The following is a 15390-nucleotide window of genomic DNA, read 5'->3' as shown; positions in this document are numbered from 1 at the left end:
TTGTTGGCGAAATATCCCCACTCCCCCCCCCCCCTCACCATAGCTGATGATTTAATAGATTGAAACTTCATAAGTAGGCGTCTATGTGGAAGTCTGAGTTACTGCTGTTTTTCATAGCGTTGAGTCACTTACTATATCCTAGTTTTGAGAGCACATAAGTGGCAATATTTGTTGTTAGATTTATTTCCTTGTACAACATATACCCCTCAGCAAATGCTGTGATGCACATTGGCAGTCATTGCTTTTGCGATATGTCTGTGAAGGTTCTCATTCATCCAGGTCATGGTATAGCTGTAAAAATTAAGTCAAGGCAACTGGACTTGTTGTATTTTCCTTGAAGATGTTTCACTAGACATTCGACCAGCTTTCTCAATTCAGGAGTATGCAGGATCCTCAATTCAGGATTGCTTTTGGGAGTATGTTCTAATTTATTAGTAGAGTGCGATGACATAGCCCTCTGGCAGTAACACGGCTCCTTTGGAGTAATAAGCATCAAGTCCCAATCTTAGCTCCCTGTAAATGATCCCCAGTCTGTACATGTTAATACATGTTTCTGGAAAGGTTCAAGCCTATGTAATGGAAATGACACTTCAAAGACTCATCATTTACTTCTAATACATTTTTAAGAAAAGTCAAGTTTCATTATTAATGTAGACTTATCTATTATAGATCTCCAATAAAGTTTCTTGTGGATGTTTTCAAGGCTAGTTATTAAATTATTATTAAAACCAGTAGCAACTGAATGCAGAGGCAACTATTTATGATAATAAAGAGTAGATGCATAGTCCTATACAACCGGCCCTTTGAGGGTAACCATACTGCTGATGCGGCCCCTGATGAATTTGAGTTTGCCACCCCTGTATTATACCATTCAACCCTTAAAATGATAAAGGCTTTGTAAGTATGGGAACCATTTATGTATTTTTAATGTTTTATGTTCACTGTATTATTGGAGTTAGTATAAAAAGGATATGTCATTTTTCTTTTTATAATCTTTGCTACTGACCATATAATACCCTTTAATCATATGGCCATAAATTCCAAATGCATTTGTGTTGCTTATGGTCTGAATACGTTGCAACCAGTTTTGTCTCTGACTCCACATACTTCTGGGATGGCAGTAAGTAGTTGATCTAAGCATAGACCATCATGGATTATATAGCTCTTGTTCTAGAAATCTGTCCTTCCTACTGGAGGGTGGCTACTTTTCTTCCCCATAGTCCGTGTGTGTGTGTGTGTGTGTTGTAAAGTAGCAAGGGTGCTCCAACAAAGTACTGAGTAAAGGGTCTGAATACTTCAGACATTTCTAAAAACTCTGTTTATGGGGTAGATTTAATAAGAAAAAAAAAAGAATTTGGACAACTGTAGCATCAGGCTGAGAAAATTGAGAAAAGTGAAGGGGGTCTGAATACTTTCTGAAATATATATATATACATATACATACAAATCATACCTTTTACAACAGGGATGCAGAAATCCCAGAAGCCTTGTAGCCAGTGCTCCTTTAAAATGCCAGCTGCCTCCTAACTTTTGAGTTTTTCTGTAGTCTAATCTTGGAGCTGGAAAATAATCTGTACTTGGTATCTGAGCATCCCTAGTGACAACTGTCAAAGAGGGCATTTGTCCTCAATTTAAGAAAGCTTCACTCACTCCTCTTAACATCATTTTACAAGAAGTGCACAAAAAAACTTTTGAAAAATGAATACCCAACGCAGGCTCTAGCCCATCCATATGATATCTAAAATTAAGAAATGCATTTTGGTTGCAAGTTCCAGGTTCTAAGGCTCTCTTTACCCTGTCTCGGACTGTTAAAAATGACTACTAGTTGATTCTGGTCTCACCAACCTGTGTGTTGTGTTGAAAAATGCAGCCCTATCTGTTTTTACATGCATTTTAAAATGCCATGGAAATGAATTAATATGTCTGCAAAATGCATAAATTCATAAAAATGTATAGCACTGCATGAGAAGTGTGACAAAATGTATGTGTACTTTTTCTGTGACACATTAATTTTTCTCCGTAGAAGAAAAGGGTATGTATTAACTTTATGTGCTTACGTATAACACTTGCTCAAGTTGGCCCCCTAATTTCACATTGACTGTGAAAATCTTGATAAGGCTATGCAGACATCTCTTCTCCATTGCTATTGAAAGATCTACCGGCCTGTGGCATCTTTAAACATCCACCATAGTTAACTCTGCACAGCACGATTAACTGCAAGATTTTAAAGATGCATTACTTTTTCTTTTTCTAGGAGTGAAGAATCTATTACACAGCAACCTTCAAGGGGACAGTCTCAGAACAATGGCTCAGGTATTTCTGCAAAAAAAAAAAGAAAGTGTATGTGTCTCCTATCTATCTATCTATCTATCTATCTATCTATCTATCTATCTATCTATCTATCTATCTATATGAATTAATATGTCTGCAAAATGCATAAATTCATAAAAATGTATAGCACTGCATGAGAAGTGTGACAAAATGTATGTGTACTTTTTCTGTGACACATTAATTTTTCTCCGTAGAAGAAAAGGGTATGTATTAACTTTATGTGCTTACGTATAACACTTGCTCAAGTTGGCCCCCTAATTTCACATTGACTGTGAAAATCTTGATAAGGCTATGCAGACATCTCTTCTCCATTGCTATTGAAAGATCTACCGGCCTGTGGCATCTTTAAACATCCACCATAGTTAACTCTGCACAGCACGATTAACTGCAAGATTTTAAAGATGCATTACTTTTTCTTTTTCTAGGAGTGAAGAATCTATTACACAGCAACCTTCAAGGGGACAGTCTCAGAACAATGGCTCAGGTATTTCTGCAAAAAAAAAAAGAAAGTGTATGTGTCTCCTATCTATCTATCTATCTATCTATCTATCTATCTATCTATCTATCTATCTATCTATCTATCTATCTATCTATCTATCTATCTATCTATCTATCTTATTTTATGTATATTGTATTACATTTTTAGTGGCGCAGTTAACATATTGGAGAATCAAAACTTTAATAATTATGTCTCACAGTATGAAAATAAGAGTGCTGATGATATTCAGATTAGCGATATCACAAACCAGTTATTTGTTGTCTGTGCCTACCTTGGTTTAAAGTGAATCGCTTTGGTGTTTAATGGTGATCAGATAAAGTTTAAAGTGACCTTAAAGGCAACTTTTTTTCCCCCCTCACCCCAATGTTAATTAACGCACTTACCTTAAATGATGTCTCTTAATCAGATCTTCTTTCCTGATGTTTTCAGCCTTCTCTCCAGCGCTGCGGCGGGTGTCCGATCCAGCGCTGACTCCTCTGGGCTTGCTGGCACTTCCTCTCCCACAGTGTCTGCTTGTGGGTGCACGCGTCCATAGACTTACCTTGCGCCCCTCCTCGCGTCCCGGCCGAAAATGTGAACTGCGCATGCGCGCGCCCCAAGATCCTTTGCGGCCGCCAGAGAATTTTCACATTTTTGGACGGGAGCGGACGGGGAAGACATGGGTAAGTTTTAAACTGCTGTTAAAGCGTTTTTTTTTGTTTTTTTTAACTTTTTGCATATATCTACAGTACTGCTTGCTAGCGGTAGATATATGCAAAAAAACGCTGAGGATTTAGAAACCCTTTAAACATCCAACCTTTTTTTTATACCTCAACTAGTTTTTCCCCTGGGGTTCTGGGTAGACCCTGGATCCCTGCCCATTCTATACACAGGACCTTGATGTCTGTCCAACTCTCCTAAGTCCCTTCTCTGTTGTATAGCAGTTTAATAGAAGACCTCAATGACCAGTACATTCCCTGATGTAAGACTGTGGAACCATAGGGGCAGAGCTTAACAGTGAGTTGGGCACACTTTTAGGCTTCATTCACACTATAGTGTAAATGTGCGTTTAGGGATTCCTGCAGCAGAAACCTACAAATTTCCCAAATATGACATTTTAGAAATGGCTGCTGTCACTCGTTCAAGTGAATGACCGGGTGACAGCAGCCACGTTTGAAAGTGGCAGTCTGCCGGCACTCTGCATGTAATCGTATGCAATATGATTACATGCACTTAGGAATAGATCGCTATCTCAGATGCACCGATTGTGTGTCCCTACTTGTTTTGCATTATAAAGAATATATAAGGGGCATGTCACCATCTTTCCACTTTGTAATTGGTGGCAGTTGGGTGCAAGAGGAAATTCAGTGCAGATTCTTTTTAAATAAAATGTAGCTAACTGTGACCGGGGATGTTCTATTTTTTGTTTCTTTTAGATACGCACAGGAAGCAAACCATGTGCTCCAGAGTTCAGAAATGGTTTTTCGATCGATTTGGAGAATACATTGAGGATTTCCGATTCCAGCCAGAAGAGAGCACCGTGGAAACAGAAGAGCCATTGAGTGCCAGAAGGTAAAATCTTGTCCTTCATTATTCTAAGCCGCATCTATATTTAACATCTCAACATGTTTCTATTTGTTTTGTTTTCTTAAATTATTTATCATCATTGTCTTCACTTCAGTTATTAGCAAATTGCAATAGCTAAAGGTGTCATAGACATAAGAATAAAGAGGGCTATGCTTGTTAAAGCCAATTACCAAGCAGATCTAAAAGACACATTGATGTTGCTCTCTAATTATGAATACATCCTCCTTTTTTTTTAAGCAACTAGTAGTTCCAAAATTTAACTTGGTATCAGCCCCTGTACAGCAGCACTTAGAATGGGCAATGGAAGGGCAGGATTGGGAGTCTCTCAAATGTACTGTGTGTGTATATGTGATGATAAGGAACATGCTAATAGGAGAGAGCAGAGTAAAGGCAGGGTGTACACGGAGCGAATTTGCTGTGTCAGTGACTTTATTCCATCTGTACATCGACTTTTGCTGAAGGAACATGTTGGAAAATCTTCGGCCAAACGGTGTTTGCAGCCAATCAGGTTCCTGCCTCTGTCAGAATACAATAGAAACAGCGGGGGATTCGTCCATCCACACTTTTCAGTGTAGATGGAGGAATCGATTCTATTTTTTTTTTTTTGTACAGCCTGTAGGCTGAATGAAAAAATTAGAACCATGTATACCCTACTTTAGTAGAGGGATGATGTTATCAGTATGATGCTGCACTTTAACTGCCAAATGTGCAATGTGGGAGAGGAGAGCGCAAGTTACTGTAGTCCTTAACTTTTAGTAGTGTCTTCTATCTGGCTGTGCTATATGAGGGGGTTGTGTAAGGACTGCCGGTGGACATATGCAGCTTTTTCCCACGTGCATTCTGCTTGCATTTTATATCACTTTAGGACAATTTGGTCATCTTTTACAACTCACTGACGGGTGCATCTGACCTGCAATTGACTTCATTTTGACCTGCTTTTAAGCTGCATCAACCTGCTTCAGGCTGCGTTTGCATTCCCATTGACTTGTGTGGGGAGAATAGCAAGTTCGACGTACATAACACCGTCTACATAGGCTCTGAATCTCAGGATTTTGAGGACAGAAATACAAATCTTTGGAAAGTAAAACTGCTCAAATATATGTATTTTATCTCTGTGTTTAGCTGTTTGCCCTGGAGTTCACATTCAAAGTTTGCAAAAGGGAATTCTCCCTGGTGCAGTTTAGAGAAGACACCCTCTTGCAACTTTTTGTAAGCACCATGGGTTTGGACCCAACATCATTATTTTATTTGCATACACTAGGTAAAAATATAATGGGAATGCTAGAAGAACATGTAAACCAGTATGATGGTAGCTGCCTCCAAGACTGTTTCAATCAGCATGCTCAGCTGCAGGGTACAAACCCGACTTTGACAGAGTCCACAGGTGTCAGTCCTTTAACTTAGTCAAATTTTTTAAAGTCTGTCAGCATTCGGTAACATTGCATTCTGCCATCATGGTTTGATTGGTGCTGAAAAAGACTATTTGTATTGACACTTTTCAAAGATTCGAATACAGAGTATAAGTGCTGAGAAAGACCTGACATTAAAAATGATTTGTTAATATAGACCGGAAGTATGTTCCTCTGTTGCAAGGCAGAAGATGAATGGAGGTTTATTCAAAATGATTGATTTATAATTAAACTGAAGGAAAATAACGGTGTTTTGTTTTTTTAAAACTAATTTAAGCTGACAACATGGTTTACAGTATTAATGTATTAGACTCTAATTATAGGAATATGAGAGATGCTTTTGGAAACTCTTTCGCGTTTAGTTACATAAATGTGTATATTCTGCCCTGACACTTGTGATCATGTGTAGTTACATAAATTGTAATTGACTTTATATTTTCTAGGCCATGCAATCAGAATGGAAAACACAATTATGCAGTGCTGTATTATGTTAAAGTATCATTGTAATTAAACCATTTTAATTTCCTTATAGGTTAACGGAAAATATGAGACGGTTAAGTAAGTACTAGCATTTACCTTGGTGCTTGAATCAGTGGATGAGTGCTACTTGTTTTCCTTGTGCTATCTAATTATATCAGGAATGTTGTTTATGAAGTTCATGACCCTAGAAAATGTAATTAATAGTGACCATGTAACATTCTTTAGTATTAGAAGTGACTAAAAAAAAAATGGTGCGTTTTCACAGTTTAAAAAAAAAAATCTTGATTAAGATTTTACTATTGATATCGAGGCAAGTCAAAAAAAAGTTAATTAAATGAAATTGAAGTGGCTGTAACCTGCTTTTTATATTGCTATTAGGTACTTGGCCATTTTCTCCCTAACAAACAAGGTCCTTTAATCACCCTTTGAGAGAGCTATTTACTTTCAGACGGGCATTCGTTTAGATCTGGCATCCAATACACTAACATTGGGCTTCCGATGATCCGCCTAAAAAACAAACTGACAGGCGGACCTGATGGGAAGCCCAGTGTTAGTCTTATCGGCAGCCAGATGTAAACAGACCTGTGTCTGTTTACATAGGATTACCCCCTGCTCCAGGCCAAGTCCGTAAAATCAAACAGTACCTTTTTTGGCGGACCTGATCATAACGAATCGAAGGTAATCTGATGTAAGCAGATACATGTCAGTTTACATCCGATACCCCATATTCATAACATGGGTCTGGTAAGTTCACTTTTTTCCTCCATCGCAAGATGAAGTAAGAAAACTGGACAGACGCGGATGTTACAGTGGTGACAACTGTTCCAAACTGCTACAATCTGCAGGGGATGGATCACGTGCACGGATTCCCTGCTCATTGGAACTGACGGTGTCCATGTGAAAGGGGCCTAAAGACAGTGCTAATCGCAGGGATCATTTTTCAGATTTGGCATGGATAAATATAGTGTCTGGGTATGTATCTATGAGTGTCTGGTGGTGGGCTTTGCCTCCCAGAAATGACTGACTAAGTTAATTAATTGCAGCTCTTTCCAGGATGACGTTTTTTTGAAGTGCTGGACTGTTGCATTCACTGTGTGTATTATTCATTCGTGTGCATTATTCTTTCAGTTGAGCTGCAACATATAAATTGGAATACTTAACAGACATAATACAAAAACATCAATTATTTTGTGTCTGTCCAACCTAAATGGCAGGATCGCAAATGTGGTCAAAAACCCTTTATCGATATAAAATGCTAAATAAATGTTTCTTCCTTTCTAGAGCGAGGTGCCAAACCTGTTACAAATTTTGTAAAGAACCTTTCTGCCTTATCAGACTGGCATTCTGTCTACACTTCTGCTATTGCCTTTATTGTAAGTATTCACCCTAGCATTGTCTGGCATCTAGTTTTATACAAATGCTGTATTGTCAAATTTGTGAAATTACATTTCTGTTGTGCTGTCGATATTTGCTTATTCTACTGATAGCTGCATGGTACTAAAAAGAGTGCAGAGCATTACATTGAAGCTGTTGGGATAAAACTATTGCAGCTGCTATTGCTGACATGCATCTAAAGCTGTATATTCCAGTGCTGTCCTCCCTATTCATACTTTACTACTTAGGGAGTCACTGGCCCAGAAGAAGAGTAAGCATGTTGGGTGTCCCCACATTAGGTTAGTGACTCGCAAGGAAATGATGAGATATAAAAATAATAGATGTGCAACCTGACCCATCAAAAACACGTTGCCAGTGGCAGTGCCAGTGTTTGTATCCTGATTGCATCCTGATTGCATCCTTGTAAACCTTTAAACAGAAATATCCTCTTTTGGGGGATCCAGTTCTGCTTTAAGATATAGAGCCCCGCTGTGTGCCACCCTGGGTGAGGATGTGAACCAGCAGTGGTAGGCTTTCCACACTATGGGTAAATCAGCAGTTTCCCTATTTAATTTCTGGTTTACTATCCCCATTATGAGCATGTATACATTTTTGAATATTCACAATTTAAAAAAAAAAAAAAAAAAAAAATACTTGTTTATCACATGTCATAAGAGAAAACTGCTTCAGGCAGTCTGTGTCGTCCCATAGCATCCAATCTGAATCAAACATGCACTGGGAAACGACAGAACAAGAAAGCTTGAATCTTATAATATCCTAAGGGCCTATCTGAACTGTATGAGGCAGTTCTTCCTACAAACAGCAAATCAGAAAACGTGTGACAATTATGCATGTTGCATGACAATTTGGTGTGATGTTGTATTACAGAAGAAAGCAGCTTTTCTTTTATCCTAACAAGTCTATTCAAACCATTGTATTTGAAATGTATGTGCTTAGTATCATCAGTTCTTTCCAGTGTATTATTACTCTTACTAATTCAAAGGATTTATATGGTAATATCCATTACTGACTTCCCTCTCGAAATCAGATCTATAAACAGAACTATGCAGACACTTACCTTGTATATATTTAATGAAAATATATTGATTTAATAACACTAAGGACTTGTTCACACCAAATGCAGACCAGATCTGCATGAGTTTCTGCCGCAGTGCAGTGTGTTATGCGTTCCGGGCTGTTTTTGGAAAAAGAAAAAAATCTATATATATAGATTTTTTTTTTTTTTTTTTAGGTTTAAAATGGGCTTTCGGTGCCTTGGTGTGAACAAGCCCTTATATACTACTCTAACCAGCCAGATTTTTTGTGGAATATTTGGATGTTTGAATTATCAGTGGTTCATAGTTATCAATATTTCATGTCTTTCTTTACATTATTTTGTTTTGTTTTTTTAGATTTACATGAATGCTGTATGGCATGGCTGGGCCATTCCTATGTTTTTATTTTTAGCTATTTTGAGGTTATCCCTAAATTACCTCATTGCCAGGTAATGTTTAAAATTTTGTTGTTAATACCATAATTCCTATTTTGCTTTACTGACGCTTTTGATGCACACTAGTTAATGGACAGAAATGCTTTGGCCTGCTGTATACAAAAAAAACAGTCCAGCAACAGTTCAACAGGTGTGTGCTGCACACCCTGAACATAAAAAAAAAACCTAGTGAGACCAAATTAAGTAAAGTCGTCCCCCCCCCAGTATTGCAGAATATGGCACTATATATTTCCTTACAAAGACTTGTTTGCTTTCCCTAACTAGCTCAAACACACACTGGCCAGTCATCTTTAAGATTATTGGGACTCAGAGACTCATCTGACCAGGGACAAAGGTTATGCAGTGCATTATGGGTTTGGGCAAACCACAAAACAGTGACATCCCCCGTGGGTCTGAATCCAAACCTTATCCCTATTCCTGTATAATCAATCCCCATTCCCCAAGATCAGTGGCCCTGCAAGTGTCTGCACAGGCCACGGGTAGCCCACACTGTAAGCCTTATGTCTAGGGGTAGCTTTTAAATAAGTAAAGCTCAGACATTTTTTAATGCCAGGCTTGTAAGTGAATGTCCTGCTTTCTGGGTTTTGAAAGCCTAGTTTGTACCTCACATGGTTCAGCTCCTTTGCTAAACCAGAGCACTGAACCATGTATGGTACTGTTTGTAAACCGGGGTTTATCAGCACAAACCTGGAGGTTCTGCTTACCATGTTAACTGCCACAGTGACTTCACTGGTGGTCAGCAGAAATCATGGTTTCCAAGGAACCTGTTGGGATAGAAAAATTGGAGCTGCCATTCCACATTTGTTTCTGAAGGTTCATGCACCAGAAAAGACATTCTCATCTTTCTTTTAGTGAATCACTGAGTCAGAACCAGTGTTTGTGTATAATAAATGCCCTGACACATGATATGCTCATACTTGTTTCTAGGTCGGTGACCTGCCAAGCAGGGGCGTATCCACTGCAAGGCAAACTTGTCTAAGTCTATACCCAAGCCAAAAAAAACAACTGCGTCCACGTTGTGAGCTTGGGAGCTTATACCTTCATAAGAAAGTTGGCAACAACCACTCTATCCCATTTATAAACATTCAATCACAGGCATTCAGATACAGGCTTGGCATATAATATATATATTACCCAGAAGTCATTTATCCTATTGGAAGGGCTCAGTCACTTAGTGCTCAAAGAGAAGCAGATTGTCAACCACATAAAGCTATTAGGGCAGGCATGCTGGCAGAGAAGGGAGATCACATGGCATTCTCAGTTACTCCCAAATGGCTCTGCTAACAACAGGAGATGATTGTTTGGAGCTATTCCCTGAAGTTTTCCCCTTACCAAATGAGCCATGCATTTGACAATGTACGAAACACACATTTACGCAGTAAACAAGTAGAAATTACTTTCATTGCTACCATTGGTTATGTTCAGATTGTTGCTTTTTGTGCATTTTTACTTCTGCTGATGTTTATGTATTGTAATTTACTGTTGACCTAGAGATGATCATCAAAAGTGGGCTGCCCTGCTTCAGCTGGCTTCTGTTCTAGTGTCTTGCAGCTGATCCACTAGTATTCATTCACTGGCAATTTTCTTTTCTTTTAACAGTTTAAAAAAATCTAATGTAACTTTGCTTCCTAAAGATAGAGGCTTGGTTAATCTGGTATACTGTTTAGCAAAACCATGGACAACTGCAAGCATGTGCCGACACCAGCCCGTATGCCCTTCATCATTGACAATTGTGAGGCATATTTTTTTCAACGACAATTCTTCCAAATGTTAATGTGGAAGCTGGCACATTTTCTTGGCAGACTTCCTGACCCTGTTTTTACTCTGCTGGTCGCGTTGCATAGCATGAATGTTTGCTTGAACTAGAATTACAAAGACATGATTGCACATGCAACAGTTATTGTCCAATTAAAAGGTAACCTGTTGTGACAGAAAGATGGAGGTGGCCACAACTGACCTCTTCTGTTAAAAATGTTAGTTGCCTGGCTGCCATGCTTTAGTCAATTACTTTAAAAAAGTATAAATGTCAGGACTTTCTCTTGCTTTCTCCATCTGCATACCTGTTACAGGTCATTGATCTAAAGGACTGAAGCAAGTGGGTTAACATTATAGCCAGACATCAGCATTTTTAAAAGGAGCAATGATAGACCCCATGATTCTGTCATGACAGGTTTACATTAGTGAAAAACAGGACATAAGAAACATCTACTGTGTTGGGTTCATAGAGAATAATTATTATTACTACAAGATACATTTTGCCTGTTTGAATTCCTGTCCTTCGAAGATAGAATGACGTCCTCTACCCAGATTCATTGTTCTGGGCTGACTCTGAATGCATGTTTATTTTAGGTGAATATGCAGTACATATTTTTTTGTTCTTATACTAAGGATAGCATCTGTCTGGGAGCAGTGTAAGGGCTGTAGACGTTATGAGCAAACAAAAATCATTTTTGTAAAAGCTCTGTAAGGTTAAGGTCTTGAAAACCCCAAGAGGCATGCTTTGATTATCACAGTTTATAGCATGTGTAACAAACACCACCTGCCTCATGTTGAATTACAGTTTGGAGCTAACATGTTACATGCTAAACCAGATGCCCATGCACTGCTAGGTGTTAGTTACTGATCTGTTGTTCCCTGCTAGGCGATAGCTGTATTTATAATGCTGTTCGGCACATACTTATGGTGCATGCGAATAAATGATTGTGTATCTGGGTGTATTTCAGAATACACAAAGGATGGGAAGGTCAAGGATTTTATGAGAGGTTTTTGTGAATTGAGTTTGTTCTTTTAAATAGAACCGGAAATAGCATCAATAATCTCTTCGTTTTTCTCCTTACCGCCCACACTGACATACTGCAGAGTTGTATTCATAAACATTTATAATGAAAAGATTATCTAATTGCTCGTTACATGGAAATATCTACTTTTTAATGTAGAAAAGTAATTAAATCAAATTTTTCAATATAGTTACACAGAAAGGATTCCTTTAGCGTTGTCGTTAAACACAGTAGGGGGAATTTATTAAAACTGGAGCAGACAAAATCTGGAGCAAATTTGCACTGCAACCAATCTGCTTCTCTGTCTCATTTTCAAGCAAGCTGAAGAGAGATGCTGATTTGTTGCCATATGCAACTGCTCCAGATTCTGCTCCAGTTTTCATAAATTCCCTCCAATGTTTAAGAATAATAGTTTTTTTTGTTTTTTTTTTCCAGTACAGTACATAGTTACATAGTTACGTAGTTAGTCGGGTTGAAAAAAGACCAAGTTCAAGCTAACACTAAACTAAATAGAAAGTAGTGGCTAGGTGTATAATTTTGTGCCCAGTTGTTCCTTTTACCAGCTTGCTGATTCATGCCCCAGGCAAATATGGAGGCCATTTTAGTGATTACCAGTTAACTAATTAGACTGTATTTCTGTGCACGCTTCGTAATATGGCAATACTGTTGGTACCCCCAGGTGGTGCATGCCTTTAATAAAAATGGCAGGTACTTTGCAAGCTGCCCTTTGGAGTTATTAATAGTAACATCACTGTGGAAGCCAGTGGAGTGGTCTGCTAGTGCTACATGATTCCCTGCAGATCATTTGCACACTCTTAATACCTATTCAGTAAACAGTAGGTGTAGTGCAAATGAATTATAAATTAAGTAAGGAAGGTTGCTGCAGTTGAAAAGCATATGGAGGCTCCCTTTTGCCTAATTTGAACACATGAGGTTGTGAGGTCCAGACTCAGGAGTGGGTCAACAACCTGTACAAGTGGTATTCCTTTCACCATCTGCATTTGCTGCTCTCGATCTAAGGTATTTACATTTTGTATGTTCATGTTAACTATTTTTTTAGTTTAGTGTTACTAGACTCGTAATTTAATTTTATGTTACCCATTATACTCAGGTTCTTTGTAATTCAATACATGCAGTGCAGTATTCATTTGTTGCATATTCCTCATGTTTTGTCTTTGTCTGCCTTCTTGTACATAGGGGATGGAGAATTCAATGGAGCATTGTGCCTCAAGTATCAGAGCCCATAGTAAGTGTGACATTTCATAGTCCTACAGAACTTTTTTTCATTCTGAATGTTGTCTTTTTAGATAGTACTATATAAACAAGTTTGTACAGCCAATGTATGTAAAGTCGCACTCAACAGCCAGGACCTCGATGTAAAAAATGTATTCCTAGGATTCTACAATATTACAAGATCCACAGGCTCTGACATGTTTCGACAAAAAGACTTAATCATACAGAGCCTATGGATCTTGCTTGTAACGTTGTATATTCTTGTGAATAAAGTATTTTACATCGAGGTCCTGGCTGTTGAGTGTGGCTTTACATTGGATTACTAGTGACGACCGTGGCGGGCCTCTGTTGGCCGACACCTGGCTTTTTGGATGGGACCGATGAGTTTGGGCGTACGAATATGGGCAGTGTCCTTTTTCATAGATTTTTCTATTTCAGTTTGTACAGCCATAACGGTACCCTTAAAAACACATAACTTTTACACAGTAATTTTTTCTTTCACATGATTGCATAAATTCGCTCACAGGTGCATTGTGGGGACTTGGTTTTCATAGTGAAGTGCCTGAAATAATTCACTTTTTATCTCAGCAATTGATCATGTTCATACTTACAGTGGAAACTGGTGGCTGGAAATTGAAAGTGCGGGGACAGTTTTTTTTTGTTTGTTTAACCCTAGACAGTTTGACAAATACATTACTCGTATAGCCTGCTGCATTATAGAGAAGGTAGTGCTAGGTTCTGTTGGTCATTTACTGTCAAGCAAATATAGACAGATAATGGATTCACAGTTAATCCAGTTGTGTTAAATTAAAAAAAAAACAACCCATAAATGTATTGTATTTCATCCTTTCTTTATCGCCATTCTGTAATCCCCTACACATCAGCATTCATACAAAAAGAGGAAGATCCAACACTGTAAGACAACCAGTCTATACAGTCAATTTTACAGAGCTTACTAATACAAGCCGAAAGTTGCATTTTAACCTCATCCATCTGCTGCTGCTTCTTTACTATCTAGTCAACAGGCCTGGGCAGCTTCCTGACCAAGCCATATTGCTTTAACTGTAGTGGAGAAAAATTAGGTCAGGCTCCTAGTAAGGCCGTCCAGTATTGGTGAATGAATCGTAAGAGTGGCTCAACAGAAATACAAGTACTTTAGCAGGCACCTTGTGGTGTCTGTAAAATACATGTTTGTCCTTAAAGTGGACCTGTGGCCAGATTATTCTGAACAAGCACAAAGACACTTTAAAATGAGCTCTCCTTCATCTCTGTATCCTTCAAGCATTGTGGAGAAATATTTTTTCAGATTTCACATCACCTAAATTGAAATCCTATTTTGTTTTTTCTGGAGAACAGATCTTGGCAGCCTTCTGGCTTTAGAATGTAAACAAACAGCAGATGTTTCTAAGCTGTCAGAAACTGACTAAGTCAACTGGAGTCTTGTTGTGATTTTTGAGGATATTCAAAGCTAATCACGTAAACACATACCTTTTTAAATTAAAAGCGGATAGAGGGGCTACAATATGCCTTGCTTTAAAATGTGTCTGGTTGTAAAGAAGCTGTAAATAGTTTAATGTCCTGAGTCTGGTACAGGTGCACTGTAAATTCATCCTTCTGTCCATGTTTACACACCCAGGGTCCTAGGCCATACATCATTCGACTTTTGCCTACTGTCATTCACCTGTTGAATAGCAGAACTGATTTTGGTAGTAGAGGGTCTGGCATTTCATAGTTGACTAACAGAAAGCTTGCTAAGTGGCAGACAGGGACGGAGTTTAGTTGTAACATGGACAGACATTGAATCTCTATGTACAGCTTGTTCTTGGGATCCAAAAGAGTGGGATGCCACAGGAGCAGAAAGTAGCACAGATAGCCCTTAAAGACACAGTCACACCATATCCAAAGCGTTCCCTTGTGGTTCGGGCCTGGAACGCACTGGATCTCATAGATCAAGCCGGGCATCGTTCTGGGGTGGGAGGGGCCGTGTTGGTGCCATTCATGTCAATGGCACCGTAGACACCCCCCCCTTCCCGCCTGCAGTGCGATCGCCCGCACTGGAACACAAGGTACAGGAATGCCCTCCGTTCCAGTGCAGTGCGATCTGAAAAGATGTTGCATGCACTGGATATTGTGTGACTGGGCCCTTAGTGCTGATAACCTTTTTTTTTTTTTTTTTTTTTTTTTTTTTTTTTTTTTTTTTTTTGTTTTTTT

General features: G+C 38.7%; 1 protein-coding gene across 1 annotated transcript in view; it reads left to right on the top strand.

Moving 5' to 3' along the window:
- GRAMD4 (GRAM domain containing 4) overlaps positions 1–15390 on the top strand; it is a 95508-nt gene that overhangs the window by 55733 nt on the left and 24385 nt on the right. Inside the window, exons 5-10 of the mRNA XM_018552519.1 lie at positions 2255–2313; positions 4246–4381; positions 6338–6363; positions 7567–7658; positions 9072–9163; positions 13144–13192. Of these exons, the coding sequence (XP_018408021.1) occupies positions 2255–2313; positions 4246–4381; positions 6338–6363; positions 7567–7658; positions 9072–9163; positions 13144–13192 (454 nt within the window). The remainder of the gene's footprint in view (positions 1–2254; positions 2314–4245; positions 4382–6337; positions 6364–7566; positions 7659–9071; positions 9164–13143; positions 13193–15390) is intronic.

The sequence above is a fragment of the Nanorana parkeri genome, unplaced genomic scaffold (genome assembly GCF_000935625.1).
Source record: "Nanorana parkeri isolate BGI_ZX_2015 unplaced genomic scaffold, ASM93562v1 scaffold90, whole genome shotgun sequence".
Taxonomy (NCBI): Eukaryota; Metazoa; Chordata; class Amphibia; order Anura; family Dicroglossidae; genus Nanorana; species Nanorana parkeri.
Note: the sequence above shows the minus strand (reverse complement) of the source record. Positions and strands in the feature narration are given on the sequence as shown.